We start from the raw sequence: 14,944 nt of genomic DNA on the forward strand, positions 1-14,944 counted from the left end.
AATCTTATTCTTTTAAATTTAAAGGATTAGACAATTAGGGCGCGATCTTGCCAGCCCTGGCGAGTCGGGTTTGGAGGTGGGACTGCCAGGAAAATGGCAGAATTTGAGGGCGGGTGCCCATCCTGCCCCCAACCCACCTCTGTGCCATCTTCCCAGGAGGCGGGTAGCCGACCCGCGCCGGGTCCCGTCTCCTGGAGGCGGGAAGGGGATTACAGCCACTTAACTGCCTGTTAACAGGTAGTTAACAGGCAGATAAGAGGATTATCCTCATTTTACCCACACAAGTGCGGGCTTCCAGAAGGCTCCGAACCCTGCCAGGGTCACCGAGGTGAGCAGTGGGTCTGCAGGGTGCAAAAGTGCACTGTGAAGGTAAGTGATGGGTGCAAGTGTGGAGAGGTGAGTATGTGAGGTAAGTGGAAAGTGTTAGTAAATGTTTACTTACCTTTGTTTCTTCCTGCAGGCTTCAAGAGTTGGGTATGCGGAGAGTCTCGCACCTCCGCGGCAGAGATGACAGATGGCTGCTGCATTCTCCAATGCAACAACCATCTAATTTCTGCTCAGAGGTTTGATGAGTCTTGAATTCAAGAACTCATCAAACAACAGAGAATGTCAGTGTTTGACAACTTCTCAGAGCTGTCAAACAATGACAATTCATCTGTCAAAAATCTTTGACAGATGAAACGTCATACGCTGATGTGCTCTGCAACCGGCTTCCCCTTAATTGGCCTGCTAAGCCCGCTGGGCGGGCTCAACAAGGTTAATCAAGGGAAAATAGCGTGGGTTGGCCAGAAGTCGATGGAGGCGGGACTAAAACCCGACAAGTGGGAGTCCCGCCTCCAAAAGCTCCCCATTGGCAAAATCCAGCCCTTGATGTCTAATCAACCCACCAGTTCGACATCACTGGCTCTGGATCACAGAGCTTAGTTGTACTGTACCAAGCTATTCCCCAGGGTGGGCAGGAAACAGCCACAGTTCCCTCGGCATTGAACACATCAAAATTATGGCCGTGGCACTGACAAAAAAAAATTGATGGATTGTTTCTTTTTCTAACAGTCACAATATTAGCTTAGTTAGAATGAACATGCTGATGTCAACATCACTGAAACTGGAGGCACTCCAAGGTACATCCTTAGGCAGAATGAATCGCTGCCAGCCTTGTCTGAGGAGGCAGCATTGTGATCTCAGGTGCTTTAATAAGAACCAAGTCGTGTCTTACCATCCAATTCCTTCCGTGGGATGATCCAGCAAAACCCGCACTATGTACAGAAGACAGGTGAGCAGCTTCAGGGAGAAGTTAAAGAGTCGTATTCTTAAACCTGCAATGAAATTAAAAAAAAAAAAAGCACTCTTGATTTAGGGCCGTTTCCAATGTGCGACTGAATTAATGTAGTGTCCGTTTGCCTCAGTTGATACCACCTTTGCCTCTGAGTCAGAAAGATGTGGGTAATCTAGACTGACACTTCGGAGTGCTGCATTGTCGGAGGAGCTGAATTTTGCTTCAAAGTGGCATTCTAGTGTAAATGCACCCTTAAAATTGAAAGTTTTTGCATAATATAATGTTGCTTTATCTAAATGAGGTACAAATATATACAGTAAACTCTTGTTTAAACGGCACTTTATCATCCGAAATACTTTAATAACCGGCAAAATAGATATATCTCAATACAAAACAACACCTCAATAACCCGTAATCTTGCCGAATCCATTCAGCACTCGTTTTGCCGAGTCCGAGTCTCCCGCGGTGGCCAAGTTAGTCAGTGGTGATGGTGAGTGGAAAAGCAGCACCATGGTAGGTATACCTCTCTCTGTTATCCAGAATTTTTCATCAACCGGCACCATCCTGGTCCCATAGATGCCGGATAAGAAAGAGTTTACTGTATACAGTATATTAATTTACACACTGGTAAACCAAGTTACTTTTTGAAAAGTTTGGCAATTCAAATATGCAAAATAAATGTAACATTTGAAAAAATAAAAGGCATGAATTTGTGAAATTATCTATTATTGACGGTGAATAAAAATTGTACAGCATATCAGGTACATGTGCTGCTGTGAGGCACGTCAGCCACTAGAGGGAGCTATGTGCAAAGGTCCCAGTGAAAAATCATACCAACCTCAGCAAGCACGGGGGCGGTGGGTGAACGAGAGTCGGTGCAACTTAGAACACGGGGCAAGCAGAGCTTTTTTGGAATGAGCTCAAGTTTACGGAGGGTGGAGGATGAGGGGCCGGCCAGGAGAGCCATGGAATAGTCGAGCGTAGAGGTCACCTCACAGACCCAAGGGGCAATTTCTGTCATTAAGTGAGGGCTGAACATCATGAATAACGGTGTGTGTGTGTTCTGGAGGGGGACCGAGGCACTTGACCAACAAACACAGGAAAAAAAACTGCAAGTGACCAGCGGGTTGATCAGCGGCTGAAGGAGAATGAGGAAGGGTTACACCTAAAACATTAATCCCGTCTTTCTCTTTCAGACACTGTGTGCACTTCCAAAATTTCCCACTTTCGTTTCATACTAGAGCGATAGTTCTGACGAAGGGTCACACCTGAAATGTTAATTTTATTCCCCCTTTCTCCACAGATGCTGTCCTGAGCATTTCCAGTGTTTTCTGTTTTTGTCTCTTATTTCCAGCATCCGCAGTATTGTGTTTTTTGTGTCGATTAGCAAATCCAGATTCTTTTTTCTGTTCATCAATAATGAGGCATATCGGGCTCCAAATTCTCCTCTTTCATTTTGGAATCTTTCAACTATAAAGGTTTGATAGATTGTCTTTCCCCTCCTTCCAAAAACATACTATACTTTTAATACAAAATTTACATATGCAAGGCTTAAAAGAGCGATATTAGGCTGCCGTTCATCACGTGGTACCTAATTAAATGTTATATGTAAAGATAATCCATGACGGCACTTTTTATTAAAGCTAGATTCAGTAAATCTTCTTTGAATGTTAATTTCAGGCTGTCACGTAGTGTCACATCATGTCCCACCTGTATCTCATTTTAATGATAGCTCCACTAAATGGAGTGTGTGGGCTGGGGGTTACTACTTAAAATCAGCACTTCCCACTGGAATTGATAATTTTCTACCTGTTTCTCCTCCTCGCTCCCATTTTCAGTTTTCTTTTCCCGTTCCTCTTTGTTCAAATAGCTGCTGTTTACCTGCCAGGTTCAGGATTTTTATTCTGTGTTTCCCTGGAGAGAATGTAACAAAACTGTCCCCTGGTCTGACAAATTAATAGGTTTAATGTAGAATAACGTGTGCTGCCTTTTTAGGATTATTAAAGGTGAACCATCAGAGTCCCGTTGCATGTCGGGTACAAAGCTGCCCAGGTGGCTCAAAGGGACCACCAGTACAACCTGCCCAGGTGGCTCAAAGGGACCACCAGTACAACCTGCCCAGGTGGCTCAAAGGGACCACCAGTACAACCTGCCCAGGTGGCTCAAAGGGACCACCAGTACAACCTGCCCAGGTGGCTCAAGGGACCACCAGTACAACCTGCCCAGGTGGCTCAAAGGGACCACCGGTACAACCTGCCCACGTGGCTCAAAGGGACCACCGGTACAACCTGCCCAGGTGGCTCAAAGGGACCACTGGTACAACCTGCCCAGGTGGCTCAAAGGGACCACCAGTACAACCTGCCCAGGTGGCTCAAAGGGACCACTGGTACAACCTGCCCAGATGGCTCAAAGGGACCATTGGTACAACCTGCCCAGGTGGTTCAAAGGGACCACCAGTACAACCTGCCCAGGTGGCTCAAAGGGACCACCGGTACAACCTGCCCAGGTGGCTCAAAGGGATCACCAGTACAACCTGCCCAGGTGGCTCAAAGGGACCACTGGTACAACCTGCCCAGGTGGCTCAAAGGGACCACCAGTACAACCTGCCCAGGTGGCTCAAAGGGACCACCGGTACAACCTGCCCAGGTGGCTCAAAGGGACCACTGGTACAACCTGCCCAGGTGGCTCAAAGGGACCACCAGTACAACCTGCCCAGGTGGCTCAAAGGGACCACTGGTACAACCTGCCCAGATGGCTCAAAGGGACCATTGGTACAACCTGCCCAGGTGGTTCAAAGGGACCACCAGTACAACCTGCCCAGGTGGCTCAAAGGGACCACCGGTACAACCTGCCCAGGTGGCTCAAAGGGATCACCAGTACAACCTGCCCAGGTGGCTCAAAGGGACCACTGGTACAACCTGCCCAGGTGGCTCAAAGGGACCACCAGTACAACCTGCCCAGGTGGCTCAAAGGGACCACCGGTACAACCTGCCCAGGTGGCTCAAAGGGACCACCAGTACAACCTGCCCAGGTGGCTCAAAGGGACCACTGGTACAACCTGCCCAGGTGGCTCAAAGGGACCACCAGTACAACCTGCCCAGGTGGCTCAAGGGACCACCAGTACAACCTGCCCAGGTGGCTCAAAGGGACCACCGGTACAACCTGCCCAGGTGGCTCAAAGGGACCACCGGTACAACCTGCCCAGGTGGCTCAAGGGACCACCAGTACAACCTGCCCAGGTGGCTCAAAGGGACCACTGGTACAACCTGCCCAGGTGGCTCAAAGGGACCACCGGTACAACCTACCCAGGTGGCTCAAAGGGACCACTGGTACAACCTGCCCAGGTGGCTCAAAGGGACCACCAGTACAACCTGCCCAGGTGGCTCAAAGGGACCACCAGTACAAGCTGCCCAGATGGCTCAAAGGGACCACCAGTACAACCTGCCCAGGTGGCTCAAAGGGACCACTGGTACAACCTGCCCAGGTGGCTCAAAGGGACCACCGGTACAACCTGCCCAGGTGGCTCAAAGGGACCACCAGTACAACCTGCCCAGGCGGCTCAAAGGGACCACCGGTACAACCTGCCCAGGTGACCCTGCAAATTGTTCCCTTTCAAGTATTTATCCAATCCCCTTTTGAAAGTTACTATTGAATCTGCTTCCACCGCCCTTTCAGGCAGCGTGTTCCAGATCATCATCATGTGTTTAAAAAAAAGTTTCATGATGTCGCCACTGGTTCTTGAACAATGGCAGGGATTTTCTGCCTGTGAAGAATACAACTGTAGCTATTCTCATTTTATGGTGAGCGATTGGGAAATGTTGGTGTTCAGAGGGACCTGGGTGTCCTTGTACACGAATCACTGAAAGTTAACATGCAGGTACAGCGAGCAATTAGGAAAGCAAATGGTATGTTGGCCTTTATTACAAGAGGATTTGAGTATAAGAGTAAAGACGTCTTACTGCAATTATATAGGGCCCTGGTGAGACCACACCTGGAGTACTGTGTACAGTTTTGGTCTCCTTACCTAAGGAAGGATATACTTGCCATAGAAGGAGAGCAACGAAGATTCACCAGACTGATTCCTGGGATGGGGGGTTTGTCCTATGAGGAGAGATTGAGTAGACTAGGCCTATATTCTGTGGAGTTTAGAAGAATGAGAGGTGATCTCATTGAAACATACAAAATTCTTACAAGGATTGACAGGGTAGATGCAGGGAGGATGTTTCCCCTTGGCTGGGGAGTCTAGAACCAGGGATCACAGTCTCAGAATAAGGGGTCGGCCATTTAGGACTGAGATGAGGAGAAATTTCTTCACTCAGAGGGTGGTGAATCTTTGGAATTCTCTACCCCAGAGGGCTGTGGAGGCTCAGTCGTTGAGTATATTCAAGACAGAGATCGATAGATTTTTGAATATTAAGGGAATCAAGGGATAGTTCAGGAAAGTGGAGATGAGGTAGAAGATCAACCATGATCTCACTGAATGGCGGAGCAGGCTCGAAGGGCCAAATGGCCGACTCCTGCTCCTATTTCTTATGTTCTTATGTTCTTAAATGTCAGCCTTGGCTCAGTTGGTAAGACTCCTACTTCTGAGTCAGAGGGTTGTGGGTTCAAGCTGCACTCCATGACTTGAGCACATAATGTAGGCTGACACTTCAGTGCAGTGCTATGAAAGTGTTGCAATGTCAGGCGTGCAGTTGTTCGAACAAGATATCAAACTGTTCAAGCTGGACATGGACATGAAGGGTCCCATGGTAATATTAGAAGAGGAGCAAGGAGGTCTCCGGTGTCCAGGCCAAAATTCATGCGTTAAATCAACACCGCCAAAAACAAATTTCCTGGCCATTTTATCTTATTTGCTGTTTGCGGGATCTTGCTGTGTGTAATTTGGCTGCTGTGTTTGCCTACTGAACTAACAGTGTCCGCCTTAAAAGTAATTCATTGTTTGTGAAGCCCTTTGTGACGTCCCAAGATGTGACAGAGTGTTTATTCCTACATTACAACAGTGTCTACACTCAAAAAAAGTATTTCATTGGCTGTAAAGCGCTTTGAGACATCCGGTCATCATGTAAGGCGCTATATAAATGCAAGTCTTTCTTTTCTTTCTTATATAAGTGCAAGTTCCTTTTAAATGTGCGCAGACTGAAGCATTCCTGACAAAAAGGATTGGGAAATTGCACAATTATATAACTCCAATAAAATAAAATAATTGGCGGAGCCGTAATGCGGTTTTCCCTTATTTCATGTGAGAGGCCTCTGCGAAGTAAAAATTGTCTGGCCGGGAAGTAATAGGCAGAAAGAATCAGGCGAGTAACAGGGTCTGAGGCCCGCTTGCCCATTCTTCCAATCCTCATTCACACGGCCCTTGTCTTCACTACCAGCGAGGACAGTTGTATGATCTACCCCTACAGATAATCGAAGAACGTTTACATCCCCTTTTCACAGAAAGATTCATTTGCATTTTCTCCAACTGAACAGGCAGCACTACCAGTAAGACATTCAGAATATTTATGTTGAGCAGATTTCACAGATTAACTGGCCATTAATCTCATGGCTGTGTCTGAAAGGCACAAAGGCCCCACAGATCCTTAAAAGGCAGCAAAGCGCGGCCGAGCTCCTGGAGATTTGAACTTTGCAGATTTGGAAGTGACATCATCAGCGGTCCCGACCCGGAAGTGATATCATCAGATGGCCCACAAACCAGGTCTACCTTAAAATTTATGAATTGGTTGCGAAGTCCTTTGAGACATTTTGAGATGTGACAGAGTGTTCCTTTAAAATGGGTACAGTGTGCAGGCAGAGCAGTCCTGACAAAAAGAATTGGGAAATTGCACAATGACATAACGATCAATTAAAATAATTGGCGGAGCCTTAATGAGGTTATCGCCATTAGCAGCTGCACAGTATTGCTACTCACATTGCTGCCTGTGGGATCTTGCTGTGTCCAAAACGGCTGTGGCATTTTTCAGTCACTTCACCAAAATAATTCATTGTATGTCAGGTCCTTCAAGATGTTTCTGAGAGACTTGTTAAGACACTACATAAATTGTAAGTGTTGCTTTGTAACTCTGTGTTTGACTGCTCTGTGGATTATGATACAGTCTCTTACAAGTGTGAAACAGTGTGGTCGGATTTATCTCTCAGCAACAATCCTGGTCATTTCACTTACTTGATCTTTGGTTTTTGATGAAGAAGAGCTTGAGCCGTTCCTTGAAGGTGTTCTCGTTCACGTAGAATTCCACCTGCACCCTGGGGAAACAGAAAATAAATCTTGTAATTAACGATGCTCAAGATTGCTGGTTTTCAGCCTGAATATTATTTGCAGTGTCCACACAGAACACCACCCAGAGTTAAGTCTGGCTTTGTAGATACACCAGATATTCAGTCTGAGCAATAGTAACTAGTTAAATCAAAAGACAGCTTGCAGTGGCACACACACACATTAAGATCTTTAAGATTATGAAAGGGGTTTGATAGAGTAGATGTAGAGATGATGTTTCCACTTGGGGGCGAGGCCAGAACTAGGAGCCATAAATATAAGATAGTCACTAATAAATCCAATAGGGGATTCAGGAGAAACTTCTTTACTCAGAGAGTGGTTAGACTGCGGAACTCGCTGCCACAAGGAGTAGTTGAGGCGACTAGTATAGATGCAATCAAGGGGAAGCTAGATAAGCAGATGAGGGAGAAAGGAACAAAAGGATATGTTGATGGGGTGAGATGAAGAGGGGAGGGAGGAGGCTGGTGTGGAGCATAAACACCAGCACGGAGCAGTTGGGCCAAATGGCCTGTTTCTGTGCTGTAAATACTATGTAATTGATGTGCCAAATAACTGCCTGAATCCATGAGGTTAAAGCTTAAAACTAAAGGCTTTTATTAAGTAAGAACATGGCATCAAGTTAACACAGGGCAGCCATCATTCATCACCGACCCAGCCCTTGGTAGAACATTCCAGAAGAGGGGCGGGGCTAGGGAGGAGCATTAGTGGTTACACCGGTGGAACATTCCAGACATTAACAAGTACAACAACAACAATACAAATGCCAGAACACAGAGTTATTTCATCACAGTAATTAAGAGGGATTTTAACTCCCTTCACTTGGCACAAAAGGAGCGGGGACCGAGGGGGGCGGAGTTAAGGTTGAGGTAGTCGACATACCACTTTGTTCATGTTTGGCCACCATTTTCCCCGGGGCCTTCCACTGGGCAGTCCAGGTGCCCGCCTGAATCAGATGGGAGCCTCATGAATCCATTATTACAATCTTGTTGGAACTGTGATCGGAAGTGGAAATATATGTACAATACAGGCAGCAGGTTGAACTAAGAGGGTGAGCACCTATAATGTGTATTCTGCATAGTGTATCTACCGGTAAACCAATGTGATCCGACAGTATCACTGGATACCGAAGTACCTTAACGCTCCACTTCACCACTAACATTATTATCCATTATGATGTACATGTATGGTTAAGAAACATTCTGGTTGTTGAAACATAGAGGGTTCTGAGAGGGGCTTGACAGGGTCGATGCTGAGAGGCTGTTTCCCCTGGCTGGGGAGTCTAGAACTAGGGGGCATAGTCTCGGGATAAGGGGTCACCGATTTAGTACTGAGATGAGGAGGAATTTCTTCACTCAGAGGGTTGTGAATCTTTGGAATTCTCTGCCCCAGAGGGCTGTGGATGCTGAGTCGTTGAGTATATCCAAGACTGAGATAGATAGATTTTTGGACTCTAGGGGAATCGAGGGATATGGGGATCAGACGGGAAAGTGGAGTTGAGGTCGAAGATCAGCCATGATCTTATTGAATGACAGAGCAGGCTCGAGGGGCCGTACGGCCGACTCCTGCTCCTAATTCTTATGTTCTTACATTGTGTGTAGTGAGATTGTAAATGTATTTCTGAGGGTTTCCTTTGGTCGATATTTCTAACTCTTTTAGAATTCGTTTACAAAATCCACCAGGGATAGTTAACAGAAGACGCGTTCACAAACCCATTTATGATCTCGCTACATTAGTGACTAGGGGGATTTCCTAAACTCTGTGATCTCTTGATCAGTGCTTCACATCTGTTCTTTACTTGTCCCATGAGCGACCATCGGAATATTTTTTGTTGTATGATGCACCGGTGTCATGTGATAATGTACGCAGACTCCAGATGAGCTGAAAACTAGGCACAGACCATCAATCGCGTATCACCACACGTGCCATCCCAAATGGCAATGCTTTAAAAAATGCTTGAAATAGGTTATGACCTAAAGAGAGTACATACTACAGACTGATGATTTATGGACAGCAAGCCACTTATGGCCATCATAACCCATCTGTGCACATACGAGTTATGTGCCCAGTGCCACCAAATGGGTTATTTTTCATAAACCAGTCCCTGAGAAGTATCTAATATTTCACCATGGACTAGAAATTGTGTTATGGGTTATTAGCGAACAAAAGCTCAAGATGTTCATCTGAATGTCCCCAATTATTTTAAAATAGGTTAATGCCTCTGCTCGAGTGACAATCAGAGGAACTTAAAGAGAAATGCATCAAATGCCGATACTCTCACATCCCACCGTGTAATTTCAGGATCCTTGCCTCTATCGTATTAACCATATACAGGAAACTCTCAATTTACCGGCACCCAAACAACCGGAAATCTCGGTTAACCGGCAAAATTCAGTTCAGTTAAGTTTTTCTTCATATTAGTGGCCGTTTCTTGATTCTTGGCTGTGTAATCGGGGGTTCCTGCACTTGTTGCTACGCAACAGGGACGCTTGGTCTGTGGCCGGGCTTCTTGCACCTGTTGCTAAGCAACAGGGAAGCCTGGATTTGTTGCTGTGTACGGAGCTCTCGTACCTTTTAACTATAACTCTCTGTAATCTGGACTTTTTGATAAATCGGCACCACGCCAGTCCCGTTGGTGCCGGATAAAAAAGAGTTTCCTGTATACTGAAATAGTGGCCGTGGGATCTTTTATGCCCACCTGAGGGAGCAGACAGGGGCTTTTTGGTTTAACGTTTCATCCGAGAGACGGCACCTCCGACAGTGCAGCACTCCCTCAGCACTGCACTGGGAGAGTCAGCCTAGATTTGTGTGCTCAGGTCTCTGGAGCGGGACTTGAACCCACAACCATTCTGAAAGAAGGACTCCACTGGCTTCAGATGCTGCCTGCGAAGATCAGCCGGTTAAATCAAAAGGTGGCGTGATCGGTGCTGGACGCCGCGGGTAAGTCCCGGCCGATTTTAACCGCCCACCCATCCATTCTTTTTGGGGTGGTAGGTTTATAATCGCTCCTTAAGTGTAAAGAAAAAACAAGCACTTCTCATGTAAGCTGGTGGTTGCGTTGCTCTGGATGAAAACAATTATTAATACTTTCCATAGAAAAGTATGTCAAGAGTGAATCTTTGCTTCCACCAGTTAATTCAGTGATGCATAGTGACGATGAGAGGAGAGTGTGAAGCTCCCTTCTAACACAATAAAATCATGCTGACAATCAACTGTAGGGAAGATATAAAAAAAAACGGCAGCAGGGACAACTGATCTAGCAGGAACCGATCGAGTAGAAGTGTATGGTGTTAGGATGCGAGTTGCTGTAGAGCAACTGCTAAAAAACCTCACAGCTCACTTCCCCAGAATAGACATCACCAGCATGTCTTCAAGCTGTCTCAATGTGCTTTATAACTGCCGGATTACCTTTGAAGTTTTAAGGTGATTGTCGAGGCCACGTGTGGAAATGTTTTTTTTTTACACACAGCCAGTTGTTGTGATCCGGAATGCGCTGCCTGAAAGGGCGGCGGAAGCAGATTCAATAGTAACTTTCAAAAGGGAATTGGATAAATACTTGAAGGTGAAAAAATTCACAGGCTATGGGGAAAGAGCAGGGGAGTGGGATTAATCGGATAGCTCTACCAAAGAGCCGGCACAGGCACGATAGGCCGAATGGCCTCCTTCTGTGCTTTCTCATTCTGTGATTCTAAGTGCAGCCACTGCCATGTATTCAAATGCGACAGCCATTTTTTTTGGACAGCTGGGTCTCGCATACAGCAATGGAATGAATGACTAGATATTCTGTTTACTTTGGTGTTCATTGAGGCAGCAATAGTGGCCAGGATATTGGAAGAACTGTCTGCTCTTCTTTGAATAGTCCCATGGGATCATTTACATCCACTTCAACAGGCAAATAGGACCTCAGTTTACCAGCTCATCTGAAAGATGACATGTCTGACAAGTGAACCATTCCCTCAGCACTGTACTGAAGGTCAGCCTTGAAGTGTCAGCTCTTGACCACAGTGGAAGCTGAACCCACAACCTTCTGACTCAGGGGCGAGAGTGCCACCCACTGATACAAGACTAACAATGGGGGTCATTTTGTGGAAAAGTCCTTGAATTCCTTCTCCTTTAAAAATAATCATTTAGCAGAGAGTTTATACCAGTAAATTAAGCTTGGGGCTCTTCTGATATTGATAACACTCTTGAGCTTTGATCTCACTGTCGTAGTGGATTGCTACATTAAATTGGATTCAAAGTCATCGCAAAAAAATTAATACAAAGTTGGATCAAATGTGACCACCAGCAAAATGAAGGCGAATACGTATAATGGAGCTAATGCCAAATCATTTCTTTTCACTTCAAAAGTAAATAGTCTAAAGTTAAAGCAAATGCCTAAACATAAGAATATAAAAAATAGGAGCAGGAGTCGGCCATACGGCCCCTCAAGCCTGCTCCGCCATTCAGTAAGATCATGGCTGATCATCTACCTCAACTCCACTTTCCTGCACTATCCCTATATCCCTGGATTCCCTTAATATCCAAAAATCTATTGATCTCTGCCTTGAATATACTCAACGACTGAGCCTCCACAGCCCCCTGGGGTAGAGAATTCCAAAGATTCACCACCCTCTGAGTGAAGAAATTTCTCCTCATTTCAGTCCTAAATGGCCGACCCCTTATTCTGAGACTGTGACCCCTGGTTCTAGACTCCCCAGCCAGGGGAAACATCCTCCCTGCATCTACCCTGTCAAGCCCTGTAAGAATTTTGTATGTTTCAATGAGATCACCTCTCATTCTTCTAAACTCCACAGAATATAGGCCTAGTCTACTTAATCTCTCCTCATAGGACAATCCCCCCATCCCAGAAATCAGTCTGGTGAACCTTCATTGCACTCCCTCTATGGTAAGTATATTCTTCCTTAGGTAAGGAGATCAAAACTCAATACACAATACTCCAGGTGTGGTCTCACCAGGGCCCTATATAATTGCAGTAAGACATCTTTACTCTTATACTCAAATCGTCTTGTAATAAAGACCAACATATCATTTGCTTTCCTAATTGCTTGCTGTACCTGCATGTTAACTTTCAGTGATTCATGTACAAGGACACCCAGGTCCCTCTGAACACCAACATTTCCCAATCTCTCACCATAAAATGAGAATAGCTACAGTTGTATTCTTCACAGGCAGAAAATCCCTGCCATTGTTCAAGAACCAGTGGCGACATCAGGAAATATTTTTTTTTAAACACAGCGAATTATGATGATCTGGAATACGCTGCCTGAAAGGGCGGTGGAAGCAGATTCAATAGTAACTTTCAAAAGGGGATTGGATAAATACTTGAAAGGGAACAATTTGTAGGGATATAGGGAAAGAGCAGGGCGAGTGGGACTAATTGGATAGCTCTTTCAAAGAGCCAGCACAGGCAAGATGGGCCGAATGGCTGTATCACTCTATGATTCTATCAGATTCTGAGATCAGATCACGTTCTTCAGATTGCAGTGCCAAACTCAAACAAGAGAAGAATCAATGCCAATAGTGACACCAACGCCAGGAAAGACCTTCAGACGGTTAAGCATGGCAAGGGGAATAGTGCTGGCAAAAGCACTCAAGAGCTTACAAAATTTAAACTGTTCCAGCAGGTTTGGAAGAAAAGCCGAGGATTCAGAACGTCTGGCTGCTAAGCCTGGTCAGCATTGCGTGTAGGTGGGCGCATAAGGTGACACCTCAGAGAATTGCAGTTAAAGATGCTGTCAGCATCAATTGATTGAATTCCTGTCTCAGGCTTTGCACATACTGGACTACATTAACCTTCCTTGAATTTGCATCAGTTCCCCGTAGGCCCTTTGGTACATTGCTATGCCAATCATTAGCCAGCGGTGCTACGCAGGTGTGAGCCAAAGCAGTGCACTTTAACAGCAGCCTCTTGGGGAACGTCAATTGTAGTTCAAAGTGATGGCAACCTGCATTTAGACTAAATGGATTGATACAGCGCTGGTGCTCCAAATAGGTGTCCACAGAGATGGAGTCATTTCAGATTGATTTGCTACAGCATATACACAGAAAATAACAAATGAATCTTGATTCTGTACATGGTTCTGCCTGGTGGACGTATATAGGCCTGCATACAGCCCAGGGCAAAGTCAGTTTGTGGATTTATTGCCATGGAGAGTAAAAGGAAAAATATTTAATTTTGCAGAAATTTTTACAAACTGCAGAACAACTGATTTCAGACAGATCTATTTTCAGGCACATTCTGTAACTTGATATGTACAAGGCTGGGAAATTAAAGTGAGAGTCCCAACCTATTGTTTTTTTTCCAAAATCAGATGCTTATAATAATTTTACTTCCTGTTCTTTATGTCTATATTTCTCACAAAGACATGTACAGATGAGGGAGACTATTTAGCTCATTCTTCCATAAAAAAGTGTTTCCCTTCACCAGCTCAGCATTTAACTATAGGCCCCGACTAACTCTGGGAAATGAGCTTCCAACCACATATCCACAGCATAACTAAGACCGCCTATTTCCACCTCCAGAACATCGCCCATTTCCGCCCTGCCTCAGCTCATCCGCTGCTGAAACCCTCATCCATGCCTTTGTTACCTCTGGACTTGACTATTCCAACGTACTCTTGGCTGGCCTCCCACATTCTACCCTACCTAAACTTGAGGTCATCCAAAACTCGGCTGCCCGTGTCCTAACTCGCACCAAGTCTCGTTCGCCCATCACCCCTGTGCTCGCTGACCTACATTGGCTCCCTGTTAAGCAACACCTCGATTTCAAAATTCTCATCCCTGTTTTCAAATCCCTCCATGGCCTTGCCCCTTCCTATCTCTGTAATCTCCTTCAGCCCCACAACCACCCCCCCCCCACCCCCAAGATATCTGCGCTCCCCTAATTCTGCCCTCTTGAGCATCCCTGACTATAATCGCTCAACCATTGGTGGCTGTGCCTTCTGTTGCCTGGGCCCTAAGCTCCGGAATTCCCTGCCTAAACCTCTCCGCCTCTCTACCTCTCTTTCCTCCTTTAAGACGTTCCTTGAAACCTGCCTCTTTGACCAAGCTTTTGGTCACCTGCCCTAATTTCTCCTTATATGGCTCGGTGTCAACATTTATTGTCTTTTAATACTCCTGTGAAGTGCCTTGGGACGGTTTACTAAGTTAAAGGTGCTATATAAGTTGTTGCTGTAGCTAGTTAGTTAAAAACACACCCGCTGCAGCAGAAAACAGGTCTGGGAGATTTTAACTCCCTGGGCCTCATTAACACAGAACGAACAGGAAGTGGGCACTGACCTGCAGAACATCATCCAGTTTGGTGTGAGGAGGAGGGTTCCGAGAGGGTCTCGTGACAGGGATGTGGGGGTGGGTGGCTGGGTGGGTGGAGGCTAGTGTCTGGGACAGGGGAG

General features: G+C 45.9%; 1 protein-coding gene across 3 annotated transcripts in view; it reads right to left on the bottom strand.

Moving 5' to 3' along the window:
- Positions 1-14,944, bottom strand: part of kcnt1b (potassium sodium-activated channel subfamily T member 1b) — a 517,853-nt gene that overhangs the window by 219,225 nt on the left and 283,684 nt on the right. For all 3 annotated transcript variants that reach the window (XM_085965398.1, XM_085965396.1, XM_085965395.1), the window contains exons 2-3: positions 7,443-7,522; positions 1,217-1,316 (exon numbers count right to left, since the gene is read on the bottom strand). Coding sequence is in view for 2 of the 3 variants with exons in the window: in XM_085965396.1 (XP_085821522.1) it covers positions 1,217-1,316; positions 7,443-7,522 (180 nt within the window). In the remaining variant the exon portion in view is untranslated. The remainder of the gene's footprint in view (positions 1-1,216; positions 1,317-7,442; positions 7,523-14,944) is intronic.

The sequence above is a fragment of the Somniosus microcephalus genome, chromosome 23, assembly GCF_052327205.1.
Source record: "Somniosus microcephalus isolate GS21.2 chromosome 23, FLI_Smic_1.0, whole genome shotgun sequence".
Classification (NCBI taxonomy): Eukaryota; Metazoa; Chordata; class Chondrichthyes; order Squaliformes; family Somniosidae; genus Somniosus; species Somniosus microcephalus.